The sequence below is a fragment of the Salvelinus alpinus genome, chromosome 6 (genome assembly GCF_045679555.1).
Source record: "Salvelinus alpinus chromosome 6, SLU_Salpinus.1, whole genome shotgun sequence".
In the NCBI taxonomy this organism is placed as follows: domain Eukaryota; kingdom Metazoa; phylum Chordata; class Actinopteri; order Salmoniformes; family Salmonidae; genus Salvelinus; species Salvelinus alpinus.
The window spans coordinates 23,461,786-23,486,747 of NC_092091.1; the positions used below are offsets into that span (position 1 = coordinate 23,461,786).

The window sequence follows — 24,962 nt, forward strand, 5'->3', positions numbered from 1 at the left end:
CCAGCCAGGTAGGCTACTCCTGTTGTAAAGAGAAGCAATGTGCTTAATATTAGGAAAGTTGAGAAATTAAACATAGTAGGCTTAGCCTGTAGAAAGCTGATGGGATCCTCCTCTTTTTAAGAGGCCATCACTCTGTTTTGTCACGTAATTGCATTGCCTATAGAAATGTTGTGCAACATGAGCTCATGGGCTCTCATGAAGTGTTTGATTAGATTTTCGATTACATTTGCACTGATGTCAGAGTGAGTAGAGGGACAATAGAGTGCTGAGTACCAGGCAGTTAGCAAGTTTGATAGGTTACTAATAACCATCAGCAGCAACAGTTAGGAGAAGCCTAATTACCGTGACTAAACGGTCACGTGGAATTTGACTGCCGTCATGACTCATGACCACAGGTGTGGCAGTAATACGGTCACCGTAACATCCCTATGCCCACCTAACCCAGACTGAGATTTATAAAGGGCACAGCAACAGACCTGTAATTTTATTTTCACCTGGTCAGCTCCGAGATTTGAACCAGTGACGTTTTGGTTACTGGCCAAACACTCTAACCTTGAGGCTACCTGCAGCTCAAGAATATGAAATGAATATTGGCTAAGAGATTTATCTGCATAAATATGGCTGTATTTCTCAACCCTCAAAATCAAACTAAATCAAAGTTTAATGGTCGAGTACACTGTTTAGCAGATGCCATAGCGGTTGCAGTGAAATGCTTATGTTACTAGCTCCTAATGATGCAGTAAAATCATCAATCAATCAATGAGTAGGGATAGAGCCAATGTATAGTACAGTAAAGAGTATTAGAGCCAGGAGTGGTTGTACCCCCAGCGCAGAGTGCAGAGCAGCGGGACCAGGATGTGTAGTGCCAGGCATATCCACTCAAAAGGTTTCTGCTGACTGGAGGGTTGAAGCGGTAGTGGATCCCTGGGTTCTCTTCCCTCACCAGTACCTACACACACACACACACACACATGTTGTTACATAGAATGATTAGCATAACACACACACATAGTAACACACACAGCTAGTCCGTTACCATGACGATGATGGTCATGTTGGTGGGCCCCAGGGCCTCCAGGGTCTCAGGTTGGTCAGTGGGCCGGCGGTAGTGGAAGGTGGTCCCTGCGATGTCGAACCTACGAGGGGTGTCGATGGTCAGCTTCCCATTGATGAAGAACTGTTCCCCTTTACTCTTCAGCACTGGAGCAGAGAAGAAACGAGAGCATGTATAGGTCCACATGGAGAAGTGACGTTTTCAATTAAAATCACGGAAGCGGGGAACAGAAGCAATTTTCCCCCATTGAAAGCAGTTCAGCCAAGCCTGATCTCAAGCAATAACAGCACACATAGTTTAAAACAATGTTTATAGCTCCCGTCCAAATGTCGTGAATGATATATAGTCATGTCATAGTCACAAGTCAACTCCATTACACTCAAAAGTTACTTCAACTTAAACCAGTGAATGCTAGCAATGGCTAGCTATTCTACCAGTCTGCCTTTATGAGTGTTAGCATGCTAATAGCACACCCTGCACACAAATATTTATATATTTAAGGGGTATGCAGTAGGTTGATAACAATATCGCCAAAGTACACTACATGATCAAAAGTATGTGGACACCTGCTAGTCGAACATATAATTCCAAAATCACGGGCATTAATATGGAGTTGGTCCCGTCGTTGCTGCTATAACAGCCTCCACTCTTCTGGGAAGGCTTTCCACTAGATGTTGGAAGATTGCTGCGGGGACTTTCTTCCATTCAGCCACAAGAGCATTAGTGAGGTCGGGCATTGATGTTGAGTGATTAGGCCTGGCTCGCAGTCGGCGTTCCAATTCATCCCAAAGTGTTCGATGGGGTTGAGGTCAGGGCTCTGTGCAGGCCAGTCAAGTTCTTCCACACCGATCTCAACAAACCATTTCTGTATGGGCCTCACGTTGTCATGCTGAAACAGGAAAAGGCCTTCCCCAAACTGTTGCTTCAAAGTTGCAAGCACAGAATCATCTAGAATGTTGTAGAGTTAATATTTCCCTTCACTAGAACTAAGGAGCCTGAACCATGAAAAACAGCCACAGACCATTCTTCCTCCTCCACCAAACTTTACAGTTGGAATGCATTCGGGTAGGTAGCGTTCTCCTGGCATCCGACAAATTCAGATTTGTCCGTTGGACTGCAAGATGGTGAAGTGTGATTCATCACTCCAGAGTCCAATGGCGGCTAGCTTTACACCACTCCAGCTGATGCTTGGCATTGCGCATGGTGATCTTAGGCTTGTGTGTGGTTGCTCGGTCATGGAAACCCATTTCATGAAGCTCCCGACGAACAGTTATTGCGCAGACATTGCTTCCAGAGGCAGTTTGGAACTCTGTAGTGAGTGTTGCAACCGAGGACAGATTACTTTTACTCGCTACGCTCTTCAGCACTTGGCGGTCCCATTCTGTGAGCTTGTGTGGCCTATCACTTCGTGGCTGAGCCGTTGTTGCTCCTAGACTTTTCTACTTCGCAATAACAGCACTTATAGCTGACCTGGGCAGCTCTAGCAGGGCAGACCTTTGATGAACTGATTTGTTGGAAAGGTCGCATCCTATGACGGTGCCATTTTTAAAGCCACTGAGCCCTTCAGCGAGGCCATTCTACTGCCGATGTTTGTCTATGGAGATTGCATGGCTGTGTGCTTGATTTTATACACCTCTCAGCAACGGGTGTGGCTGAAATAGCCGAATCCACTCATTTGAAGGGGTGTCCACACACTATATATACAAAAGTATGTTGCATCAGACATTTCATACAACATTCCCAGCTAATGAGAAAACAGTCATGGTATTTAATCTAAGAGACTGAACAATTCGGGCAGGTAGGTATTAGTCAAATATAATAACAGCATTGATGATGTGACGATGCACTTACATTTTAATTCCAGTTTTGAGAGTCTGAATGCACACTAGAGAATAGAACATGAGTCATAACAGTATAACACATTGCGTGACACAGAAGAGACATGAACTCTCACCTAGGAAGTTGAGGGAAACGTTGAGCTCCTGGATATGAATGAACACTGATCCTTTGGGGATTCTGACCACCTCTTCATAACCTGGGATGGGATCACACACACACCCACACACGTACACACACCCCCCCACACACACACAAAGAAAGAAGAGAAAGGCAAGAGGTGGAGGTTTTATTCACTGACATACTGGAGGGAGAATGATGTATAAGTAGTGTTTTACTCTGTGGGACTTCAATGGAATAAGCAGAGCCTTTCGGATTCCAACCAAATTCCTGGGCAACGTTCAGCTCCTCTGCTAGAGTACAGTAACCATGTTTGAAGCCAGGCTGTGCTGTCCAGCCAGCCACCACAGCCCTGTAAATAACTTCAGCCTTGCATAAAAAAACAGAATAAATAATTTAATAATCCATTCCAATGTTGCGACCGCTGAGGAAAGGAGAGGCTTGGCTTTTGACCCCTCTCTGGAGTAGCAGTCGATGCTGTGAGTAATTTCAGTAACCCAGCTCTGTACTTGCGGTTCCTGGCGGCCGGAGAGGGAGAGGTTTTTCTGTTAACAATCAGGGGCCTGTGCGGTAAACAGAGAGCCAAAGAGCAATAAACCCCCAGCCCTTAACCCCTGAGTAACCCTCCACCACTGCCAGAGTTACAGACTGCACAGACTGCGAGAGAGAGAAAGAGAGAGAGATATGGGGGGTTTGAGAGATGAAGAGTGGGTAGACTACACAGATGAAGAGAGGAGAAAGAGAAAACCTAGAAAGATAGATGAGAGAGAGCAGCTGACAGAGAGATGGAGGAGGTGATAACTCAGGTGAGAATGCAGACACCAGATGGGAGTAGTAAGGTTGCAGAGGCACAGGAGAATATGGCACCATCATCACTCTTAGGTGTAAATCACTAGATAGAACAACCTGCCCAGAACACCAGCCCAGAACAACCTCCCCAGAACACCAGCCCAGAACACCAGCCCAGAACAACCTCCCTAGAACACCAGCCCAGAACAACCTCCCCAGAACACCAGCCCAGAACACCAGCCCAGAACAACCTCCCTAGAATACCTTCCCAGAACACCAGCCCAGAACAACCCCCCCAGAACACCAGCCCAGAACACCTGCCCAGAACACCAGCCAAGAACACCTGCCCAGAACACCAGCCCAGAACTCCAGCCCAGAACAACCTCCCTAGAATACCTTCCCAGAACACCAGCCCAGAACAACCTCCCCAGGACACCAACCCAGAATACCTGCCCAGAACAACCTCCCCAGAACAACCTCCCCAGAACAACCTCCCCAGAACTCCAGCCCAGAACAACCTCCCCAGAACACCAGCCCAGAACACCAGCTCTACTGCTTGGTTAGTGCCTGACAACTAACCCTATTTAAACCCTCCTAGGAGTGAGGATTGGTCTGAGCCTCAGAGACATAAAAAAACCTGTAGACATGACTGAGTGCTCTGTGGCTCATAAATCAGCCCGGACCCAGAATAGACCTGTCAGGCGGTCGGGCAGGCTGTAGGCCCAGGCTGAGATGGCCATCGTGGTCCCAGCCACTGAGCTGCGGCCACCTCAGGAAGGTGTGTCCACTCTGAGGGTTCCAGAGGGGGGAGGTAGATGGGTGGAGGGAGGAGAGCTGCTGCTGTCGTGGAGGGAGAGGGCCTAGAATAGACATGTCTGGCTCCGCAGTCGCAGGGCTACCACAACCCACACTGGCTGAACTTCACCTAAAACTGTCTGCCACGTGCCCACCTGCCACCCCCCCCCGAACGGGTGAAGGAAAAACCCACTCACCCCTCCCTCCCCGCAGCCTTCCCCCCCAATGGAAAAGAGAGTTCATGGTCCCCTTATTATAAGAGCATATTTAGCTCCCGAGTGGTACAGCGGTCTAAGGCTTTGCATCTCAGTGCTAGATGCATCGCTACAGACCCTGGTTTGATCCCGGGCTGTATCACAACTGGCTGTGATCGGGAGACCCATAGGGTGGTGCACAATTGGCCCAGCGTCGTCCGGGTTAGGGGAGGGTTGGCCGTCATTGTAAAATAATAATTTGTTCTTTACTGACTTGCCAGGTTAAATAAAGGTTCAATAAAACAAAAAATAAAAGAAGGCATAAGGTTTATGCAGTATCATGTATGACCCACGGCTCTATAATTGGACAGAGGACCACAAGCCTTCCAACCGTCACTATGATGGAATGATGGAACCGAGACCTCGGGAGTGTCTCCTGATCAGAACTGAGTAGCTATAGGCTGAGCCTTCCTCAAGCCCTCGACAACCGGTTGGTTTTCTAAGAGACTCTGATGGTTAATTCTGTGTCATCTGGCTGGGCTGTATCAGTTTTCCCCTGACATGCTTCCACAGAATTCATCACGAACCATTAATCACGGCCAAAGTGTTTAGACTGGAATAGGTACCGGAATAAAAGGTCATTCTGCACCTACAGGAGGGAGGGAGGGGGGGGGGGGGGGGGTTGACAGGGCAAGGCACGTGTACTGTAGATATTCACCGGTAACTCTATATGATTCACTGTTAGATTAAGTAGCTCATGCAAATAGAGAGCTCGCATGTGAACAGATAATTATACATTACTTTCAGAATGTCTGAGGACTCCTAACTCACATTGCAAGGCAGTAGTCCAACACATATTTAGCTTGTTTCAGAATCCAAATGCACAAATACATGCACGCGTTGTTAGAATTTCCATAAACCAATTAGGTTGCATAATCTCTCTCGTGGATGCCTCAAATGTAACTACATCTCATTCTCAGAACGTTGCTGGAGCTCCCTGGTCCAAAACACAGGCCCTTTCTTCTTTGACGTTTTATTTGTGTTTTTCAGTTCTATTCCCCAGTCTAATTGAGGTACAGTATGTGCTATTGGCCTGTTCTAGAAGTGGTGTTGGAGGGAGTGGAGCGTGCGAGGAGAGAAACGCAGAAATCAGGATCTTTTAAAAAGAGAGACGTGTCCTGCTACCAAGGCTTGGAACAGAACAGTCCCCTCAGTGTCTGTCTGTCCATGCCTGCCCTGCCCGAGAGAGGGGCCCACCACCACCCCCCCAGCCCTGGGCTCTCTGACCCCCCCACTCCTCAGCCCACAATCCCCTTACTCAGAGAGTTATTGATACCTCATGCCGCTGCACTACCACTACTGTAACTGTGCCCACATACTGTACTGTATGCTGGGGTTTATAGTGTAACTCTTACTGTAGAGACCACCATAGTGCAGCAAGCTTCAAAGAACAGGATTAAGATTTCTTCCTAGCAGTATTGTGGTGAAGGGACTCCTGCTCTGTATATCACACCGTACCTCCTTCAGGCAGGGAGTCATTGAAGAGGCCCTCGATGGCCTCACAGCTGCTCCCGTCACCCCCGCAGATCCGGCAGCGGTCCTCGCGCACGTCCGAGCTCAGGATCCGGTCACAGCCCACGTGCTGCAGGGAGACAGACAGGGGACACAGGTCAGAGGGAGCAGGCAGAAGGAAAACAGAGGGACACAGACACAACCACTAGCCTCTATAGAGAGAATAGCACACGGCACATAGTACTTTCAGCAGCAGAAGTGACGCTGATTGCAATGTTTCCCAGGTGCCTAACTAAAACACTGACACCACAGGATGCCAGGAAACGTTCCTAAAACACAACCTGTACTACCAACAGTCGGTTCAAGCCAACATAAACACAAATGTAGGTCTAAATTGACTCCTGCGCTGTACAGTAACTCTAACATGTGAATGGATGGATAGAGCCCTGGGGCACTTCAAACCCTGTTGACCCAGGCAGGTCTTAGTTCCATTAACTACCAATGTGGAAGCCATTTCCCCTTAGTAATGGGAGGACAGACACTTGTTCCAGGCCGGGCCCCAGCCGTTCAGACTGCTAGACTCTGGGCTCTGGGACACGTCCCCTGGTGAGCCTGGGCCAGGCCAGGCAGCCTGCTTCAGCCTGCCCATGTTAGGAACATGTGTTCTTTGAGCGACCACTAAACGCCATGTGTTTCCAAGCCCACATCTCTCTCTCGCTGTTCCCTCTCTGTCTCAAATCAAACTCTCTGGATCCTGTAAACAATTCTTACATTTTTATCCTCGCTGTTTTCGTCTTTTTATATTCACTATAAATATAAGAGAAAGATGGGGGAAATAAATGGGGAGATATATAATTAACTGTGAGAAATAATGAAAGAGAGTATGATGCATCGTAACTTTACCCCTATTTACATGTACAAATTACCTCGACTAACCTGTACCCCCGCACATTGACTCGGTACCGGTACCCCCTGTATATAGCCTTTTTATTGTTATTTTATTGTGTTACTTTTTATTTTATACTTTAGTTAATTAAGTAAATATTTTGTTAACTCTATTTCTTGAACTGCATTGTTGGTTAAGGGCTTGTAAGTAAGCATTTCACGCTAAGGTCTACACCTGCTGTATTCGGCGCATGTGACAAATAAAATTGGATTTGATTTGATTGGGAAAGAAACAGAGAGAGCTAGAAAAAGAGCCAGATGAGAAGTGAGAATGCCAGAATAGGAGAGATCCAGAGAGAGACAGAGAGAGTAAGAAACACAGAAAGATAGAGATAGAGAGATAGAGAGAGAAAGCAACAGAGGGAGAGATAGAGGGAGAGTGGCCAGCGGCTGCTGTGAATGTGTGTAACAGCCAGCAGTGCAGACAGCTGAGCTGGTGGGTCACTGAGTTCCTGCTGCACACAGAACAGAACAGAGCAGAACAGAGGAGAGGAGAAGAGAGAACTGTGCTGAGCTGTTGATAAACAGGCTTCTCTCTGAGTCTGGACGAGCCCAGAGACTCCACTCCCAACCCCTCCATGTGCCCAGGCCCTGAGACTGCTCCAAACAAAGCACAAGAGAGCAGAGTGATGGACGTTCAACTGCCTAATGAAATCCAGCTCTGCTCCACATAGCTGCAGGAAGCCACAAAACAACAATTCAGATGTTTTGTGGTTTGGTGTCATTCACTGCAGCGAGTGTATCTTGTTTTTTCCTCCTCCCCTCGCGGCCCAAAGCCACTCCGCTTCTTGACAGGCTCTGAAGCCATCCAAAAACAACAGGACGGGGGAATAATGGAATAATTGGCATTGTTTGTGTGAGCAGTGAGTACCACCATCTGAAAGGGAATACTACTTCAGGGAAAATCCATTTGAATTCAATCACTTTTTGACAGAATCCCTTTTGATTTAAACAAAACTTTCCATACATGTTTGCCCATGGAAGAAGTGGTCAGAAAGTGACTTTTTGGACCTGAATGACAAACCATTCAGGAGATAAAGATGCTCAAACCATACCATGAGACATCCATGTCTTCATCACTGGAAAAGATAATCAGTTGAGTTTGATATAATTTAAAAGCTTACAAACAGTGTTATCAAAATATTTGATTATTTCTTGAAAAACATTTGAATTTTAAAATTTTTTGTGTGTAGTATTTCAACCTTTAACGTCAATTATTTAAAGTGACGTTAAACACCGATTGTTAAAAATTGTTGGAGCTTAAACCCTATTTCCCATCATCTGAGTTTTTTTGTTGTGCCGGTTGAGACACAACATGCTCTTGAATACAGGTCGGGTGTCATTTCAATAATAGAAATATAATTAATAGAATGGACCTATCCCTTTAGACCACTGCAATTTAGTTGGTACACCATTGGAATGTGAATTGAACTTTTAACTTCTAATTACTACCACAAAGATGACTGCTGATCCACCTACCATCGAATGTTAACTGAAATGGTCATGTCTATTCTATTGTCTATATTTCTATGATTTCAATAAGTTTCCTATGGAATATTGACAGTATAACTTAAAACAACAGATATTCCCCTTCAAGTGAAGATTTTGTGTGTGGATCTCCAACCATCTTTGTGGTACCATTTGAACATTGAAATTTCAATTTGATTCCATTTTAGTACATTTATTTACTGTACCCTGTGCACACAACCCATGTGGAATTCCTAGTCTCTGGCAGCATTTGGAACTGCTGATCTGCGGTCAAGAACAGAGTTAATCTCAGCCTATGCTGCCCTTCAGTCCCCAGACTTTTTGGCCCTGGTGGAGACATGGATCAACCTAGAGAACACTGCTACTCCAGCTGCTCTCTCTTCATCTGACTACGTTTTCTTTCATAGTCCGAGAGCATCTGGTAATCGCGGTGGTTGCACAGGGCTGCTCATTTCTCCCTCACTCACCTTTCCATCTTGTCATTTGAATTCTATGCTTTAGTGGTGACCGTATTTACAGCCAAACCAGCACTCATGAGTCATGACCACAGTAAAATTCTACATGACCATTGAGTCATGGTAATCTCCTTTTATGCAGTCAGGACATGTGTTGGTAGTATCCAACTCCTGGTACTCAGGACTCTATTGTCCCTCCATCAGGTCCTAATGGCCTGGTACTCAGGGCTCTATTGTCCCTCCATCAGGTCCTAAATGGCCTGGTACTCAGAGCTCTATTGTCCCTCCATCAGGTCCTAATGGCCTGGTACTCAGGGCTCTATTGTCCCTCCATCAGGTCCTAAATGGCCTGGTACTCAGAGCTCTATTGTCCCTCCATCAGGTCCTAATGGCCTGGTACTCAGGGCTCTATTGTCCCTCCATCAGGTCCTAAATGGCCTGGTACTCAGGGCTCTATTGTCCCTCCATCAGGTCCTAATGGCCTGGTACTCAGGGCTCTATTGTCCCTCCATCAGGTCCTAAATGGCCTGGTACTCAGGGCTCTATTGTCCCTCCATCAGGTCCTAATGGCCTGGTACTCAGGGCTCTATTGTTCCTCCATCAGGTCCTAATGGCCTGGTACTCAGGGCTCTATTGTCCCTCCATCAGGTCCTGATGGCCTGGTACTCAGGGCTCTATTGTCCCTCCATCAGGTCCTAATGGCCTGGTACTCAGGGCTCTATTGTCCATCCATCAGGTCCTAATGGCCTGGTACTCAGGGCTCTATTGTCCCTCCATCAGGTCCTAATGGCCTGGTACTCAGGGCTCTATTGTTCCTCCATCAGGTCCTAATGGCCTGGTACTCAGGGCTCTATTGTCCCTCCATCAGGTCCTGATGGCCTGGTACTCAGGGCTCTATTGTCCCTCCATCAGGTCCTAATGGCCTGGTACTCAGGGCTCTATTGTCCATCCATCAGGTCCTAATGGCCTGGTACTCAGGGCTCTATTGTCCCTCCATCAGGTCCTAATGGCCTGGTACTCAGGGCTCTATTGTCCATCCATCAGGTCCTAATGACCTGGTACTCAGGGCTCTATTGTCCATCTATCAGGTCCTAATGGCCTGGTACTCAGGGCTCTATTGTCCTTCTAACCACTCTGACTTCAATGCAATAAAAAAATCACATCAAACTGAGTGTAAAACATAATCATTGTGGGTGTTGTTTCAAAGCCTAACACAACGAAATGGCCAGCGCTTTGTAAGGTGAGGATTCATTCAAAACACAATACACATATTAGAGCTTATACATATGCAAAGGTCTATATTTGGTGATTTTTTTATTGCATAGAATCTCCCGGGTGGCGCAGTGGTCTAGGGCACTGCATCGCAGTGCTAGCTGCGCCACCAGAATCTCTGGGTTCGCGCCCAGGCTGGGCTGGGTTCGCGCCCAGGCTCTGTCGCAGCCGGCCGCAACCGGGAGATCCGTGGGGCGACGCACAATTGGCATAGCGTCGTCCGGGTTAGGGAGGGTTTGGCCGGTAGGGAGGGTTTGGCCGGTAGGGAGGGTTTGGCCGGTAGGGATATCCTTGTCTCAGTATGTAAAAATGTAATAAAATGTATGCACTCTACTGTAAGTCGCTCTGGATAAGAGTGTCTGCTAAATGACTAAAATGTAAATGTATATGAGCCCAAGTCTGAAAAAACCCGGAATTAAAATAATGATTGTGGAGTTCGTTATACAATACATAGCCTACCGCATATTACACCCCACACAAAAACATTTAAAAAAGGATTTAAGATGTCTTAAATTCTAGTAATTGCCTTTGAGTGTGGAATGTATTATTATGCATACTGGATGGACAGGTTGCCTTCTACTATACTCCAAAGTTTCTATCAATGAGTCTGGGAGAGAACGTATAGGCCTAGGCGATGCTGTTGGTTCATTAATTGTGCAGGTTGGCTTACAGAGTTAGCCTACAATAGTGAATTAGCAATTGATTTTGAATATCCTAGTAATATGAAATCTGTAATAATGTCCTAATTAATAGGGTGACACATAGTGCTACCTTTAGCTGCAGAATATCTCACCACTGTGCGTTTCCATCTCCTCCCCTTTCTCCTTCATTACTTTCTCAAGCACACAGAGACAGGAGCTGTCAACAGTTTAATGAAATATGTTTCGTTGTGAAAACATGTTACTTTCAATGTTCCCTAACAGATTTCACTTGGTTTCCCAAATAAGCACTTGGTAGCTGCAGGAACAGGGAGCCCATGGCATACAGGCAGTGGTGTAAAGTACTTAAGTAAAAATACTTGAACGTATTACTTAAGTCGTTTTTTGGGGAATCTGTACTTTACTTTCCCATTAATATTTTTGACAACTTTTACTTCACTACATTCCTGGAGAAAGTTATATACACTTTTTAGTCCATACATTTTCCCTGACACCCAAAAGTACATTTTGAATGCTTATCAGGACAGGTAAATCGTCTAATTCACACACTTATCAAGAGAACATCCCATGTCATCTCTACTGTCTGTGATCTGGCAGACTCACTAACCACATGCTTCGTTTGTAAATTATGTCTAAGTTGACCCTGGCTATCCGTGAAAAAATAAAAAAACGAGATAATGTGGCCCTCTGCTTTGCTTAATATAAGGAATTAGAAATTATTTATACTTTTACTTTTGATACTTAAGTACATTCTAGCATTTACTTTTGATACTTAAGTATATTTAAAACCAAATACTTTTAGACTATTTTAATGGGTGACTTTCACTTTAGTAATTTTCTACTAAGGTATCTTTACTTTTACTTAAGTATGACAATTGGGTACTTTTTCCACCACTGCATACAGGGCGGAATATCACCTGTCATGCAGTGAGAGGCTTGCTGCATGCTCCTCAAACAGTGGTTGATGCACTGTTAAATAACCGGACCGGAGTAGCCTACCTGAACTAATAGGCAGATGACATGTCTTTTTTTCTCCTGCTCCTGTTCCTGCCCATTTGATAAATGGGCCATTCTAAATCCAAACTAATTTAACATATTAGTAAAGACAATATTACATTGAGAATAGTCTGATGGGTGATAATATGGTCACTTGATTAGAGAACAGTGTGTGCAGCCTGAGGCAACGAACACAGCTCAAGCTTTTTTGCGATTTTCTGAAATCATTAATAGCTTTTACTCGCATCATGCAGTCCATATACAGTTTTGATTTTCTAAGTCATTCTAAGGTTTGTATCATTAACAACTAAAGTTGCCAAATAACTCTAAATCTAGCGTAGCCTTTAGGACCTGTTTCAAATCATCACTTTTACGTTCCCCATTCATTCAACCTTCATATGCACACTCGCTCCGGAATGGGAAAAATATCCTTTCTATTTTATTCAGCAAAGTTCAATTATATTCTTCTTACTATAAAACAATTGAATATAAAATAATGACACAGGACTTAAGCATACAGTGGGGCAAAAAAGTATTTAGTCAGCCACCAATTGTGCAAGTTCTCCCACTTAAAAAGATGAGAGAGGCCTGTAATTTTCATCATAGGTACACTTCAACTATGACAGACAAAATGAGAAAAGAAAAAATCCAGAAAATCACATTGTAGGATTTTTTATTAATTTATTTGCAAATTATGGTGGAAAATAAGTATTTGGTCACCTACAAACAAGCAAGATTTCTGGCTCTCACAGACCTGTAACTTCTTCTTTAAGAGGCTCCTCTGTCCTCCACTCGTTACCTGTATTAATGGCACCTGTTTGAACTTGTTATCAGTATAAAAGACACCTGTCCACAACCTCAAACAGTCACACTCCAAACTCCACTATGGCCAAGACCAAAGAGCTGTCAAAGGACACCAGAAACAAAATTGTAGACCTGCACCAGGCAGGGAAGACTGAATCTACAATAGGTAAGCAGCTTGGTTTGAAGAAATCAACTGTGGGAGCAATTATTAGGAAATGGAAGACATACAAGACCACTGATAATCTCCCTCGATCTGGGGCTCCACGCAAGATCTCACCCCGTGGGGTCAAAATGATCACAAGAACGGTGAGCAAAAATCCCAGAACCACACGGGGGGACCTAGTGAATGACCTGCAGAGAGCTGGGACAAAAGTAACAAAGCCTACCATCAGTAACACACTACGCCGCCAGGGAGTAGTTTGCTAGAGAGCATTTGGATGATCCAGAAGAAGACTGGGAGAATGTCATATGGTCAGATGAAACCAAAATATAACTTTTTGGTAAAAACTCAACTCGTCGTGTTTGGAGGACAAAGAATGCTGAGTTGCATCCAAAGAACACCATACCTACTGTGAAGCATGGGGGTGGAAACATCATGCTTTGGGGCTGTTTTTCTGCAAAGGGACCAGGACGACTGATCCGTGTAAAGGAAAGAATGAATGGGGCCATGTATCGTGAGATTGAGTGAAAACCTCCTTCCATCAGCAAGGGCATTGAAGATGAAACGTGGCTGGGTCTTTCAGCATGACAATGATCCCAAACACACCGCCCGGGCAACGAAGGAGTGGCTTCGTAAGAAGCATTTCAAGGTCCTGGAGTGGCCTAGCCAGTCTCCAGATCTCAACACCATAGAAAATCTTTGGAGGGAGTTGAAAGTCTGTGTTGCCCAGCAACAGCCCCAAAACATCACTGCTCTAGAGGAGATCTGCATGGAGGAATGGGCCAAAATACCAGCAACAGTGTGTGAAAACCTTGTGAAGACTTACAGAAAACGTTTGACCTCTGTCATTGCCAACAAAGGGTATATAACAAAGTATTGAGATAAACTTTTGTTATTGACCAAATATTTTTTTTTTTTTCTCATTTTGTCTGTCATAGTTGAAGTGTACCTATGATGAAAATTACAGGCCTCTCATCTTTTTAAGTGGGAGAACTTGCACAATTGGTGGCTGACTAAATACTTTTTTGCCCCACTGTATCTTGTCTGCTAAATGAACAAGCCTACAGCCTATATCATGGTGCATAGCCAGATAACATACAGTAGGCCAACTCATATTCTGTTAATCTGAAATACATTTTCTTGATATCATAATGCTTCTTTAGACCTACTTAAAATAATAATGGATTTATTGTTATGGTGTATATTAAATAGATGTATTAGACTTGTTAAAATGTACATGTTCCAAAGGCACACAGCAGCAGCTTGTGTGTGTGTGTGGGCCTGGAGATGCTAAATGAGTTTGTTTAGAAATGGTCAATTACCATGAGACTTGCAGTCTTTTGCATGACAATAACTAGCCGACAAAACTTCATGACCGGCACAGCCCTATCTGTCACTGTCATTTGTCCACTCAAGCTTAACGTTCCTGTCATCTACCACCCACCAGGTGCCCCGTAAAGAGTTCCTCAATGAGCTTGAGACCTTGATAATCTAATTTCCTGACAATGGCTCACTGCTCTTCATACTGGGCAACTTCAACCTCCCAACGTTTCTTTCCCCTCCTTGCCTCTTTTGCCCTCACCCTTTCCCAGTCTCCTCCCACTCACAAGGCAGGCACTACGCTTGACCTCATCTTTACAAGAGGCTGTTTGTCTACTAATCTCATGGCAACCCCCCTTCAGCTCTCTGATCACCACTTTGTTTCCTTTGTCTCCCTCTCCTCCAACCACTCAGTCCCTACCCAAAATGGTAATATACCATCACAATCTTCGCTCTTTCTCTCCCACTACTCTCTTCTTCTATCCTATCATCTCTCCCTTCTGCTAAATCTTTCTCCCTCCTGTCTCCTGATTCTGCCTCTTCGACCCTACTATCCTCCCGTTCTGCATCCTATGACCTCACTAATCCTGCAACTAGTGACGTCCGGCCGACCGATAACCTGCACCACGTACTCTCACTATTGGTGTCCCCCAGGGTACGGTTCTAGGCCCTCTCCTCTTCTCTCTATGCACCAAGTCACTCGGCTCGATCATATCCTCACATGGTCTCTCCTATTATTGCTATGCGGATGATACTCAACTACCTTTCTCCGTCTCCCCTTCTGACACCCAGCTGGCGACACACATCTCTGCGTGCCTGGCAGATGTCTCAGCTTGGATGTCGGCCCACCACTTCAAGCTCAACAAGACAGAGCTGCTCTTCCTCCCATGGAAGGCCTGCCCACTCCAAGACCTCTCCATCACGGTTGACAACTCCATGGTGTCACCCTCCCAGAGTGTAAAGAACCTTGGCGTGACCCTGGACAACATCCTGCTGTTCTCTGCAAATATCAAAGCAGTGACTCGCTCCTGCAGGTTCATGCTTGTGACGTCCCTCCCACTCTGTCTGCTGGGATCTCCTGTTTGGTAGTCTGTTGTTGCAGGAGGCCAGTGGGCAGAGCTGGGAGGATTGTCAGCTGATATGGCACACCTGGGCAGGTTTGGCCTGCAGACTATAAAGGGTGGCCACATCAGCCAACACTCTCTCTCTTCCCTGACTGGCAGGCTGGCTTCCACCACCTTTTGGTTTTCTGGTCTGGTTTCACCATACAACACGGTAAATGGTAAACGTGCTGAGTTAATTGAACTCATTGAAAGTTATTCTGCACTGTTGAATGATACTCGTACTCATCTCATTGAGCATGATGTTGATGTCGGCGATGCTTAGCCAATAAAGCAGCACTTCTACCGTGTTTCTCTTGACAGGCGCAAGTACTTAGACGCAGAAGTCAAGTACATGTTGGATAACGATATTGCTTAATATTCTTGTTCCAGTTGGGCTTCCCCTTGTCTGTTAGTCAAGAAGCATGATGCATATTTTAGGCCATGCACAAACTATCTTAAAGTTAACATTACGAAGCCTGATTCCTTTCCTCTTCCTCATATGGAGGATTGTGTTGATCAAGTGGATTCTGCAAAATTTGTGAGCAAGTTTGATCTTCTAAAAGGGTACTGGCAGGTCCCCTTGTCTCCTAGAGCAAGGAAGATTTGTGCTTTCATCACAACGTCCGGACTGTATTCTTATATAGTTATGGCTTTTGGTTTGCGTAATGCACCTGCAACATTTCAGCGTCTCATGAACCGTGTTGTCTCTGGTCTGGATGGATGTGCGGTGTACTTGGAAGAAGTGGTCATTTATAGTGACACCTGGTCTCAGCATGTCCAACATATTCAAGCATTGTTTGATAGGTTGGCTTGGGCGCGTTTGACAGGTAATCTGGCCAAATGTGAGTTTGCTAAGGCAACGGTCACTTATCTGGGAAAAGTGGTCGGTCAGGGTGTGGTTCGCCCAGTGCTCGCCAAAGTTGAAGCTATTGAGCAGTGTCCGCCTCCCATGACTAAGAAGGAGCTTATGCTCTTTCTCGGTATGGTTGGTTATTTTCAAAGCTTCTGTAAGAACTTCAACTCAGTAGTAGCACCCCTGACAGACTTGCTTAAAAACTTCTTGACGCACGGATCCCTTTAGCGGGATCATTTTCGTAAACAACCGCTGAATTGCAGAGCGCCAAATTAAAAACAAATACTAAAAATATTTATTTTCATGAAGTCACAAGTGAAATATACCAAAACACAGCTTACCTCGTGGTTAATCCACCTATCGTGTCAGATTTTGAAAATATGCTTTACAGCGAAAGCAATCCAAACGTTTGTGAGTTTATTGATCACTAGACAAAACATTATGAACACCTAGCAGCCATGTAAATTGGTCACAAAAGCCAGAAAAGCAATAAAATTAATCGCTTACCTTTGATGATCTTCGGATGTTTGCACTCACGAGACTCCCAGTTACACAAATGTTCCTTTTGTTCAATAAAGATTTTTTTTAATATCAAAATACCTCAATTTGTTTGGCGCGTTATGTTCAGTATTCCACAGCCTTAGGCAAGCGATCAAGGCTTAACGAAAATTCCATATAGTATCCGTAAAGGTCGTAGAAACATGTCAAACGTTTTTAATAATCAAACCTCAGGTTGTTTTTAACATCAATAATCGATAATATTTCACCCGGACTGTAAACTATTCAATACTGGAGAGAAAGAGAATGTCGAGCATCCAGTGTCGCGCGCAAGAACTAATGGAGGGACATCCGTCTATCCACTGACGCGTTTTGATAAATCGCGCTAATTTTTCAAAATAAAAGCTTGAAACTATGTCTAAAGACTGTTCACACCCTGAGGAAGCCACAGGAAAAGGAATCTGGTTGATATCCCTTTAAATGGAGGATAGGCAGGCAATGGAACAGGGATTTTTCAAAATAGAAGTCACTTCCGGGTTGGATTTTCTCAGGTTTTCGCCTGCAAAATCAGTTCTGTTATACTCACAGCCAATATTTTGACAATTTTGGAAACTTTAGAGTGTTTTCTATCCTACTCTGTCAATTATATGCATATTCTAGCATCTGGACCTGAGAAATAGGCAGCTTACAATGGGAACGTTATTTTTCCAAACATAAAAATTCTGCCCCCTAGCTTCAAGAGGTTTTAAGGCTCAGGTGAAGTATATTTGGTCAGACAGATGTCAAGCTGCGTTTGAGAATGTAAAGACACTTGTGCTCTTCCCCAGTGCTTGTTGCCCCTTGTTTGAATGATCCGTTCATACTCCATGTAGATTCTAGTAATGTAGGAGTTGGCGCTGTTCTGTTGCAGGCAGATGTCCAAGGGGTGGACCGTCCAATTAGTTACTTCTCTAAGAAGTTTAACTCGTACCAGCTCAATTATTCTGTGTTAGAGAAGGAACCACTTGCATTTATTTGGGCTCTCCAAAATTTCGATGTGTTTGTTGGTTCAGGTGGCACCTCTCTCATGGTGTACACAGATCATAATCCCTTGACGTTTCTGCGGACCTTGCAGAACCCTAATCAGAGGCTTATGAGGTGGGCGCTGTTTTTGCAGCCGTACAGTTTGGACATTCGCCATATTAAGGGCAAAGAAAATGTCCTTGCTGATGCCTTGACCCACGCTCTCATGCCATAGTTCTTTGTTATTGTTTTGGGCAACTTGCCTGTCCTCTCCTGTCCCCCTCTTGTTTCCCCGACTCTGTCTCTCTTTCTCTACCTCTTAAAATGCTCCTTAGGATCAGAGGTTGCTGAGGTGGGAGAGGGAGGGTTATTTCTGTTTTAGGTTTGTGGTGGAACACCATTCTTAAGGGGGGGGGGGGGGGGGGGTGTCTCCCACTGTCTGCTGGAATCTCCTGTTTGGTAGTCTGTTGTTGCAGGAGGCCAGTGGGCAGAGCTGGGAGGATTGTCAGCTGATATGGCACACCTGGGCAGGTTTGGCCTGCAGACTATAAAGGGTGGCCACATCAGCCAACACTCTCTCTCTTCCCTGACTGGCAGGCTGGCTTCCACCACCTTTTGGTTTTCTGATCTGTTTTCACCATACAACACGGTAAACGTGCTGAGTTGGTTGAATTCATTGAAAGTTATTCTGCACTGTTGTCTGATACGCCCTCTCGTACTCATCTCATTGAGCATGATGTTGATGTTGGAGATGCTTAGCCAATAATGCAGCGCTTCTACCGTGTTTCTCCTGAGGTGCAAGCACTTAGACGCAGAAGTCTGGGCCTGCAGGCTATAAAGGGTGGCCACATCAGCCAACACTCTCTTCCCTGACTGGCATGCTGGCTTTGTCCACCTTTAGTTTTTTTGGTCTATTTTCACTAGACAATGCCCTCTCCACTCATCCACACACTGCATACACTACTGATCCTACAGACGTCCACAGCTTATGTTACGTTTTGTATTTATTATTTAGTTTAATAAATGTATTCCTTTTTACGTTTAAGTCATGCATGGCCTCCCTTTGTTGTTCCTCTAATCACTCTGACATCAATGCAAATGTAATCGAAAATCTAATCAAACACTTCATGAGAGCCCATGAGTTCATGTTGCGCAACATTTCTATAGGCTTGAGAAAACAGTATAAAAACAGGAGAATCCCATCAGGTTTCTATATGCTAGGTCTAGTATATTTATTTCTCAACTTTCCAAATATTAAGCACATTGCTTTACAACAGGAGTAGCCTACCTGGCTGGCATGAAAAGTAACTGCGGGAAAAGCACCCTCCATTTGCTATTTAAGTGCATAGGTTGAAATGTATGTTTTTGACAGGTGCATGATAATGGTCCAATCAAAACTAATTTCACATGTATATGTAAAGACATGATTAAATTGAGAACAGTCTGTGACAATATTATCACTTGTGAATGATGTATTATCACTAATGTTATCACTTATTATCACTGATGCCCAGCGAGTGCACTCTATGGCAAGAATAAGCGCATGCCTTTGTGCTACTTTTTCAAATCATAGTGGCACACATCATATAACCTAGCCCATAGACCTATATGTTTTGACAAAGTTTGTATCACAACTAAAGTGGCCAAATAGCCTACAGAACCTAGTCAAACATATTCTTATAAGCCATTTCAAATCAAATCAAATTTTATTTATCACATACACATGGTTAGCAGATGTTAATGCGAGTGTAGTGAAATGCTTGTGCTTCTAGTTCCGACCATGCAGTAATATCTAACAAGTAATCTAACAATTTCACAACAACTACCTTATACACACACACACAAGTGTAAAGGAATTATTAAGAATATGTACATATAAATATATGGATGAGCGATGGCCGAACGGCATAGGCAAGTAGATGTTATAGAGTACAGCATATACATATGAGATGAGTAATGTAGGGTATGTTAACATTATATAAATTGGCATTGCTTAAAGTGACTAGTGATACATTTATTACATCCAATTTTTTATTATTAAGTGGCTAGAGATTTTAGTCAGTATGTTGGCAGCAGCCACTCAATGTTAGTGATGGCTGTTTACCTTGAGATAGCTGTTTTTCAGTCTCTCGGTCCCAGCTGATTGATGCACCTGTACTGACCTCGCCTTCTGGATGATAGCGTGGTGAACAGGCAGTGGTTCGGGTGGTTGTTGTCCTTGATGATCTTTATGGCCTTCCTGTGACATCGGGTGGTGTAGGTGTCCTGGAGGGCAGGTAGTTTGCCCCCAGTGATGCGTTGTGCAGACCTCACTACCCTCTGGAGAGCCTTACGGTTGTGGGCGGAGCAGTTGCCGTACCAGGCGGTGATACAGCCCGACAGGATGCTCTCGATTGTGCATCTGTAAAAGTTAGTTTTTGGTGACAAGCCAAATTTCTTCAGCCTCCTGAGGTTTAAGAGGCACTGTTGCGCCTTCACCACGCTGTCTGTGTGGGTGGACCATTTCAGTTTGTCAGTGATGTGTACCCCGAGGAACTTATAACTTTCCATCTCCTCCACTACTGTCCCGTCGATGTGGATAGGGGGATGCTCCCTCTGCTGTTTCCTGAACTCCACAATCATCTCCTTTGTTTTGTTGACGTTGAGTGTGAGGTTAATTTCCTGCCACCACACTCCGAGGGCCCTCACCTCCTCCCTGTAGGCAGTCTCGTCGTTGTTGGTAATCAAGCCTACCACTGTAGTGTCATCTGCAAACTTGATTGAGTTGGAGGCGTGCATGGCCACGCAATCATGGGTGAACAGGGAGTACAGGAGAGGGCTGAGAACGCACCCTTGTTGGGCCCCAGTGTTGAGGATCAGCGGGGTGAAGATGTTGTTTCCTACCCTCACCACCTGGGGGCGTCCCGTCAGAAAGTCCAGGACCCAGTTGCACAGGGCGGGGTCGAGACCCAGGGTCTCGAGCTTAATGACGAGTTGAGGGTACTATGGTGTTAAATGCTGAGCTGTAGTCAATGAACAGCATTCTTACACAGGTATTCCTCTTGTCCAAATGGGTTAGGGCAGTGTGCAGTGTGATTGCGATTACGTCGTCTGTGGACCTATTAGGGTGGTAGGCAAATCGTGTGTGAAAACAAGAGTTTTGACTGGCCGCTATTTATAAGAGGATCCCAGCTTTCTCATGCTGCTATATTTATTGCTCAATTCTTAAAATGAAGCACATTAATCCGCTTTACAACCGATGTAGTCTACATAGGCGGCGTGTGAGTTTCAAGTTTGGGGCAAAAATTCCACAAATTAGCAAGGCACACCTGTTAATTGAGCTGGTTGAGAGAATGCCAAGAGTGTGCAATGCTGTCATCAAGGCAAAGGGTGGCTACTTTGAAGAATCTAAAATATAAAATGTATTTTGATTTGTTTAACACATGACCCAACTACCTCATCCCCATAGTGTTTATTTTTCCTCCTTTGCACCCCAGTATCTCTACTTGCAAATTCATCTTCTGCACATCTATCACGCCAGTGTTTAATTGCTAAATTGTAATTATTTCGCCACTATAGCCTTACCTCCCTAATCTTACTTCATTTGCACACACTGTATATAGACTTTTCTATTGTGTTATTGACTCTACGTTTGTTTATTCCATGTGTAACTCTGTGTTCGTGTCGCACTGCTTTGCTTTATCTTGGCCAGGTCGCAGTTGTAAATGAGAACTTGTTCTCAACTGGCCTACCTGGTTAAATAAAGGTGAAATATATATATTTATTTTTTCCCGTATGTGTTATTTTATAGTTTTGATGTCTTCACTATTATTCTACAATGTAGAAAACAGTTCAAATAAAGAAAAACCCTTGAATGTGTAGCTGACTTTACTTTATTGAAGAAAAATGTACTTATTATGACTGAGATAGTGGTTGTGTAAGTGGTTGTCCCACCTAGCTATTTTGAGTTGAACGCACTTTACTGTAAGTCGCTCTGGATAAGAGTCTGTTAAATGACAAATGTCAATGTAAATTTATCAGCCAAAACATGACACAAAGAACGTAGATAATGTAAAATAGGGTCTAAGCTACAACATATGCGAACATTAGATAATTACACATTAGACAATTGACGTTAAAAGGTAAAAGAATAACCAAATTTGTATTAAATAACATTTATTTCCAGCAATTATAAAATAGTTTGACAACACTGTTTGCAAGCTTTAAATTATATCAATCTCAACCGTTTATCTTTTCCAGTGATGAAGGCAAGGATGGTGGGGTATGCAAAATGTGTCTTTGACAACCTTTATCTCCTGATTGTTTTGGCATTCAGGTATGAAAAGTCACTTTCTGACCACTTCTACAATGAGCAAATATGTATGGAAGGTTTCGTTCAAATCAAAAGGGGCACTGTCAAAAAGTGATTGAATTCAAATGGATTTACCATTCATCAAGACGAGTAGGAGGATGGGAGGGAGGAAAATAGGGAGATAAATGAGGGATAGAAAGGACAGAACAGTCTCACCTTGCACTCTCCGTTCACACAGACATCCAGAGAGTCGTCTCGACATGGCGTCCCATCCACCACAGCGGGAGCACGCTCTGTGTAGAAGTTATATCCCTCCGCCAGGCAGTTCAGAGAGCAGGACTTCACTCCACCTGGTCAACAGAGCAGCACAGAGAAGAGGAACATGAGACAATAAATCAATACAGGCAAACACCAACAGATCCCTCATTCAATTTAGATTTCTGAGGTAAGCCCAAGTGGGACTTGAACCCGCAACCTTACGTCTGTCAGTCCAATATCTAAGCCATTACAAAAAGATCTTGACAAGAGCCCATGTGTTTTGGCAAGGACTTGACAATACCATAAGAAATAAGTCAGAGATTATTAAGAGCTGTACATTTCATTAGGTGTCATGTAAACAACACATAGTCAGATAAAGAGCTAGTTTGAGGGCCTCCTGAGTGGCTCAGCGGTCTGAGGCCTTTATATAGACTTGGGTTCATTCCCGGGCTGAGCCATAACATGCCGTGGCCGGGAGTCCCATAGGACGGCGCACAATTACCCCAGCGTCATCCAGGTTAGGGGAGGGTGGGGCTTTACTTGGCTCATCGCGCTCTAGCGACTCCTTGTGGCAGGCCGAGTGCCTGCAGGCTGACCCCGGTTGCCAGTTAAATGGCGTTTCCTCTGACACATAGGTGCGGCTGGCTTCCGGGTTAAGCTAGCGGGTGTTAAGGAGCGCGGTTAGGCAGGTCATGTTTCGGGGGATGCACAACTCTACCTTCACCTCTCCCGAGCCAGTTGGGGAGTTGCAGTGATGAGACAAGAGTGAAATTGGGGAGAAAAAGGAGGGTAAAGAAAAAATAAGAGCTAGCTTGAGTTGACCAGAGAAGCAGCTGTGGAGGTCCCCTATATGATCCCATCTGCAGCAGCCAGCAGAGACAACACTAAACTCAGCCATTTATATAGTTCACACACTGTTTCCCACATCATTTCATTGCTCAAACATGTGTTTGTATGCTGCTCTGCTGCCGTGTCGTGTTAGCAACATTAACGGCAACACAACATTTTGGGTGAAGCACAATACAATGAATCCAGCCGTTCACCTTCATTACTGAGAAACCCCACAGGCTGCTCTAATGTGTCTGATGGCCACGCATGGTATTTTAATGAGCTTTGGGTTTTATGTTCGATGCAGTTAATTTGTTCTCCCACAGCTGTAAGGACTCGGGTGCCAAAAGCAGAGGGGGAGGTAGAGGGGGTCTAGAGGGAGGAGAGCACAGTTTGGATTGCTAACATCAAGAGAACAAGCAGCTGAATGTGATTAAGTCCCCCCCCCCACCCACAACCACACAAAAGCTCACAACAAAAAAACAGAGGGTGCTAACAGAAATAGTGCATCTCAGCAGATTCCTTGAGAAAGCGGAACGTGGTTATCATGCAGACTAGCACAAAAACTGACAGGGAGAGAGGAAAGAGAGAGAGAGGAAAGAGAGGGAGGAGAGAAAGAGAGTAGAGAGAGAGAGAGAGAGAGAGGGGGGACTGGGGGCGGGGTTATTTGTGCACTGACAGGTGCTCTCATTTCTGCCACATTACTGAGCATGCCAGCGACCACACTGAGCTCTCTTACTGGCTGACAAGGCCAATCAATGTCTCAGCACGGAAACACACCAGCACACCTGCTCCCACATACACACATACAATGCAACACAACACAACCACACACATGGTCTCACTTTACTCACCATCCTTTGGTCAGCATTATAACCTGGCCAGGCTCTGGTCATGTGAGAGCAGGAATAAAGTGCTAATCATGCCCTAAACAACTGGCAGTCACAACCAGGACCTGGAAGGACCAGGAAGCAGACTTTCCACTAAGTCTCCCAGGAAGCCTCTCTCAGCCAGGGTGTCATAGCCCACCACAACCCCCCTCACAACCCCCCTGCAGACTGGGTGAGCAGCCGTGCACTAACATATCACTTTATGGGCCTTAACAAGTAATCTAATACTGCCACGGCTGTGCACTAGCCAAATATACCCCTTTCCAGCTAGTTCCACTGTTTGAAAAGTTGACTTTGTGCTGGCACTCTAGATACAGTACACTATGTTCTGCCCGCGAGGCTAGCGGACGATAACGTGGTGGGATGATGGAAAACTCTAACTCCCATGGTGCTGTGCTTTGGCATGCCTGCTTCCAGTCTGAAGCGAAACAGGTTTGGATGCTGGATGGATGGATGCGGGCTGACTGACTGACTTGGGGGGCCTGCTGGAGGAAGGCTGCCTGCGAAGGTTGTTGGACTGAGTGCAACAATGTGAATGGCTCATGCCTCAAAAAACAAATATGACTGCTAAAACGCTGCACACTTTATTTAATGAACTGTCCTTGGCTGTCTGAGCCAAGCCCGACGGCTTGCTAGAGGTGTCTGAGTACAGGACAGAGAGAAGGAAAGAGGAAATGAGCAAGAGAGGGGGAAGAAAGCAGGATAGAGACAGAGAAAGAAAGAGGAATGGGGAGTGAAGGAGTGAGTGAGTGAGGGGAGAGAAGGGGGCTGGGATGTGGGATCTGGACCTAACGCAGGGCAGACCATGGCACAGCTAGTATTTTAACAGTTGCAAGGGAT

At 45.0% G+C, this 24,962-nt stretch overlaps 1 protein-coding gene across 1 annotated transcript in view; it reads right to left on the reverse strand.

Annotated features, from left to right (window-relative positions):
• The window catches only part of LOC139578400 (A disintegrin and metalloproteinase with thrombospondin motifs 10-like), a 60,359-nt gene that overhangs the window by 8,116 nt on the left and 27,281 nt on the right, over nucleotides 1-24,962 (reverse strand). Inside the window, exons 16-20 of the mRNA XM_071405922.1 lie at nucleotides 22,363-22,496; nucleotides 6,307-6,430; nucleotides 3,009-3,089; nucleotides 1,037-1,200; nucleotides 823-949 (exon numbers count right to left, since the gene is read on the reverse strand). Of these exons, the coding sequence (XP_071262023.1) occupies nucleotides 823-949; nucleotides 1,037-1,200; nucleotides 3,009-3,089; nucleotides 6,307-6,430; nucleotides 22,363-22,496 (630 nt within the window). The remainder of the gene's footprint in view (nucleotides 1-822; nucleotides 950-1,036; nucleotides 1,201-3,008; nucleotides 3,090-6,306; nucleotides 6,431-22,362; nucleotides 22,497-24,962) is intronic.